This window comes from Uranotaenia lowii, chromosome 1 (genome assembly GCF_029784155.1).
Source record: "Uranotaenia lowii strain MFRU-FL chromosome 1, ASM2978415v1, whole genome shotgun sequence".
Taxonomy (NCBI): Eukaryota; Metazoa; Arthropoda; class Insecta; order Diptera; family Culicidae; genus Uranotaenia; species Uranotaenia lowii.
This window is the reverse complement of record NC_073691.1, coordinates 187,143,479-187,148,747: the sequence shown is the minus strand read 5'-3', so window position 1 is coordinate 187,148,747 and position 5,269 is coordinate 187,143,479. Positions and strand designations below refer to the sequence as shown.

The following is a 5,269-nucleotide window of genomic DNA, read 5'->3' as shown; positions in this document are numbered from 1 at the left end:
GTAAATTACTTGATCAGTCATTTAGAATTTTTTTTCGCCTCCGGCGGAATTTCGGCATGAATCACCCTTGGCTTGAGACATTTCGATCTACGACATTATTTGACGTTCATGAATTGAAACTAACTTTGATTGTAGATTTCAATTTTTAGTTCAATAAATTTTTTGTATTGGAACTCAAAACTTGATATACAAAAACCCTATCTCGTCTTCTCGTCTTTAGAATAGGTTTTTATTAAGAAGTGTAACTAAGATTGAGATTGAAACGAACCATTTTTTTTTATTAAAAAAATCTTTTAATGTCTTAACAAATGTTATGTTGATATGAAATATTCTTTAAAAAAACAATTTCATACTCAATTTTATTTCGTGTTTTTTGTTCTTCTAAATACTTAAAAAAAGGGTTTTAAAAATTTACACAAGGCCACAAAATTTACATTTTTCTTAGGTGCAATGAATTTAAACGGTAATATCAACTAATTTGGGATCCCCGAATCTAAATATGTATGCAATATTTCTATCAGCTTTTGTTATTGAAATTACTTTTGAAAATAATTATCCAAACGCCACAAAGACTTTTGAAAATAATTAAAAATCTTTAGTGAAGTTTCTGCACTTTTTTATTTAACAAAAACTCAAATCAAAATCATTAAATCAATTGATGAGTTTTAAATAGAATCAGGTTTTTTTACACTTTCTGCTGTGATGTCAAAAATACTTGTAATGACATTTTTCCATAATCAGTTATCTATCAATGTTTGATTATATGTACTAGTAATAAACTCTTTATCACCAAAACTAAATGTGTTCGGCCGAATTTGACAACATTTCTAGTTTAAGACACTATTTACCAAATTAATAATTTAAAAAATAAGCACCAAAATGGTTATAGTGAAACATGTTTATTGAAAAAACTCTTCCTGAAATGTTTTTAAAAACAAATCTTTTTTATTTCCATATTGTTTTTTCAATCTTCAAATAAATTTACCGAATTTTACTAATCAACATGCCGAATTTTTTTTAATCAAGCTTTTTAAATTTTAAAGACGTATTTTTAAATATTGTTTCCTTGTTTTTAAATACTGAATTTTCGTGTTCTTCAACCATAAGCCTTAAACTCCAAATTTTTAATAATAAAACATAATTTCAACCTTCTGTTCTTTCAGGACCCAATATTTTAATCAAAAGAGACAAAATACTCAGAGCTTGTAATTTAAAGCTTAAAAACCTGCGATTGAAAATTTAAAAACTTTTTATTAATATTTTTTATATGAAATCAAGTTTTTTGGATCGATCATGATTTTTTAAATTATTCTAAAAAGTTTGAAAAATTGTTCTAAGTAGCAACTTTAAAAATAAATTTTAATACGCAATGTTAACTAAATTTGTACTTGATTTGTGCTTTCAATATTAATAACAAAAGTTTTGAACTCATTATTTTGAATTTTTCATCAGTTTTAATCATTCACGTAATTACTCATTTTCTAACATTTCTGTGTCAGTGTAGTTGAACATGAAGTTATTATTTAAGCTTCAAAAATGACATTTTGATAACTGGAGGATTTTACTTCATTAAAGGTTTTATGTCTGGCTTATATAACTGGCACTTTTAAAATACAGTGAAAACCCGATTTTATCACCCCCATGATGAATTTTAGAGTGATAAATCGGGGAGAGTGATAAAATCGGGAGATTTGAAAAAATGATTTTAATCCGTCAAAATCTAATAAATTACTACAAAAACCGTATATTATCCCAATAAAACAGTGTAGAGGTTTTGTAGTAGATACTCTTTTTTGTTACATATTACTAGTTATAGGTCTTTTTTACATCAAAACATCATACAATATTGGTTTTACACATCTTTAAACACCTTGTTTCGACCGGTGTTATCAGACAAATGCAATAATCTTTAATGGTTCAAATCTTAATGATCTTTTTATATCTTTTGGTTATAATTTACTGAAGATAAGATTCAAAGCTTCCGTTCAAATAAATAAAAAAAAATGATGTGCCTGTCACATATTTCGCCTCTAAAAATGCCTGGATGACTCGAATGATTTTCCAAAACTGGTTCCTCTAGGACTTCGTACCAGCAGTACGCAAATTTTCAGCCGAAATGTCTATTCCTCCTAAAGCTGTGTTGATACTGGATAATTGCTCAGCTCATCAAATATAAATGATGAGCTAAAAAGCGATGATGGTTTGATAAATGATAACTGTTTTTTTATGCCTCCAAATGTGACTGCAGTGATTCAACCCATGGACCAGAATATAATTCAAAACTGTAAACTAAAATATCGTCAAAAACTGTTGCTACATGTCATGGCACGCGAAATCTATATCGGTCAAAGCTTGAAGAGCATAACGTTGAGGGATTTATGTTTCTGGATGCACGACGCTTGGAGTGAAATAAAGCGTACAGTAATGCAGTAGTCATGGCAGAAAATTGAAATTATTTTAAATAACAAACTCGTTCACGAAGATGGTGTTCCCTTGATCCATTTGATTGATGTAAACAACCGCGATGAAACTATTTTGCCACAGGACCCTGAGGAGAGATATGCAAGAAAAGTTTTTACGGATGAAGAAATTCTGAACATGACGCTGAATGATCAGTCAGCATTCAACGAGCCCCTCGAATCATTGCAGCCATTAAAAATTTCGGATGTAGCACCAGACTCAGAATCAGCGGCATCTACCCCAAATGATTCATGTGAAATTTCAAGAAACCTAATTGATGTTGAGGCTTGTTCGTATGTTGGACAACATAGTTGATTGGGCTGATGCTTCAGTCCTCTCAAATCTCTCTATAGATGATGTCATCTTCTTGCAACGTATCAGAGAGATTGCTTTGAAGAAAGCTCATACAAATAAAACACAGCTTTAAGATTACTTGAATATGTTCTTTTATACCATTATATTTAGCTATAATTGTATTCAATAACTTTGATTAACAAAAAACCTGTTTAAAACTTGACTTTTTTGCATAAAAATCTTGATACGTCCCTGATCAATCATCTTTACTTTCAATATCGATGTAACCATCCATCAGTTTTGTCCCTTCAGAATGATTTCAACCTCAAGATGTTGAACGGGAATGAAAAAAGGCGATATTAAGTATTTTTGCGTTCAATAAAAAATGATGACAAATTCGGGTGAAAAAATGAGACAAAATCGGGGATAGACAAAATCGGTGTGTGATAAAATCGGGTTTTCACTGTAGTCATAAATATATTCTTCTTTTTATCAAATTAAATTAAACCATCGAACATTGAATAAATTCTGTTCAAAATTCATTTCTTATTCAGTAATCGGTAATTCCCATTTTAAATCGTGATTAAATATTTTTTTGTTTAAATTAAAAAATTACAGCGGAATTTCTCACTAAACTTCCAGTTGAAAATGAGGAAAAGAATTCCAAATTTAGATGAATAAAAATTAACAATTATTATCATTTTCCTAACATCTATTCATGGTAAGTTTTGTACAAGATTTGACATTTATGTTAGAATTCAGATTTTTTTAATTTCAAATTTGCTAAGAAATTCTTTTGAAACTAATTTATTTCTTACTTTCTACTTATCGAAAATTTGAAAAATTTATTTTAATATGTTTCCAAAATTTAGTTTATCAGTCCCCCCTGGACGGGTCCTTCGCACGGGCCTTTTGGTCACATTTTTTGTACTTCAAAGTTACTTTTTTCGTTCTACATAGTCACTATTTGGTCACTTTTTTCGGTCTTCAAAGTCACTATTTGGTCACTTTTTTTCAAATTTTGGTCACTAAAGTCCCTACTTTTTCATTGTCAAACCGCTACCAGCCCTGCAAACACTTTAATTACATTTGTAACAGTTGATTTGGCAACTTTAAGCGATTTTTTCAGCTTTGCGTGCGAGTAGCTCGGATTTTCGCGATGCGCGAGCAAAATTTTAATACGCTGCTCTTCTTCCTTGGACGGCATTTTGACAACTGAAGAGTGAATTCCAAAATCAAAATAGAAGCAACATTCTACACACACACACACCTTCACAATGAATTGTGTTGAGGTTTTTTAAATGCAAAATTGAAAGAAATACGTCAAGTTGATATTGACCAAATTTTGACCGTATCACCCTTTAAAACGAATCAAGTTAGCATAATATCAGCATTCATGATGCTTTTTCGTTTTATATAAGCATTATAAATGCATAGAAGCAATACAAAAAATTGCACTAATGATAGCACTATATGCACATATAGAGCTACTATACAAAGTTAACAAGCATTAAGACTGTAGCACTAAACCCTAGTTACCAAAAGCATTAACCCTTCATTTCATGATTTTTTATTTTCCCTTGAAATTGTTTTGAACAGTTTTAAATGATGTGTACATCATGAACAAAAATTTAAATAAAATACGATTTTTCATTTTTTTCATACATTAATTGTTGCAAATTTGTTACTTTATGAAACGAAGGGTTAAGCCATAACCCTTAATCAGCATTAAATCAACATTTCTAATGAAAGTTAGCATTATATCAACATTCATAATGATTTTTAGTTGTTAATCAGCATTGTTAATGCTTGCATACGGCTGGCGAAAAATAACGTTTTGATGATGCTCTAATTCAGCATTTGTAATGCTTATTAAAGGCTATGTTGTGATAGCATTTAATCAGCCCGCTATTTCGCCTTTTTAGCAAAAAATCTGCATTATATACGCATATAGTGCAAAACAAGCATCAATTTAGAGTTATATATGGGAACATAGTGTTGCTTAAGGGCTATGTTTTAGTGCTTATGATTACTTGGGATGGCGGCTATCATGTTGACATTTTTCGCAGTCGACTCAGTCGAGCTACTCGACTGAAGTTCAACTTGACTCGACTACTGTAATACCAAAATGGCTCACTCGAGTAAAATGACTCGTGACTCGTCTTATGTAATAGGGCCCTTACATTCAACTTTGCGCTGGATTTTAAATATATTAACGCAAGATTCCCGCAGTTCAGCTCTAATGTAATTACAAAACCAGCTACGATATTGACAATAACAGCAGACAGACATTTCCCTTGAGAAAGACCACAAAAAATGGTCGAAACGTCGAGTATTTCAAAAAATACGTTGTTTGATTGAGATCCAAGACCTAAAAAGCCAAAAATTAAAATTTAAAAAAAGTTAAATTTAAGTGTTAGAAAATCTGAGAAACTGCAAATGGACAAAAAAATAAAAAAAAAACAGCTACTTCTCAAAATTCGTAAAAAAAAATCTGTGCATTGTATTTTTAAAA

General features: G+C 30.3%; 1 protein-coding gene across 1 annotated transcript in view; it reads left to right on the top strand.

Moving 5' to 3' along the window:
- Window positions 1-2,322: 2,322 nt before the first annotated feature.
- Window positions 2,323-5,269, top strand: part of LOC129738221 (segmentation protein cap'n'collar) — a 120,512-nt gene continuing 117,565 nt past the window's right edge. The window contains exon 1 of the mRNA XM_055729413.1: window positions 2,323-2,421. Within this exon, the coding sequence (XP_055585388.1) occupies window positions 2,323-2,421 (99 nt within the window). The remainder of the gene's footprint in view (window positions 2,422-5,269) is intronic.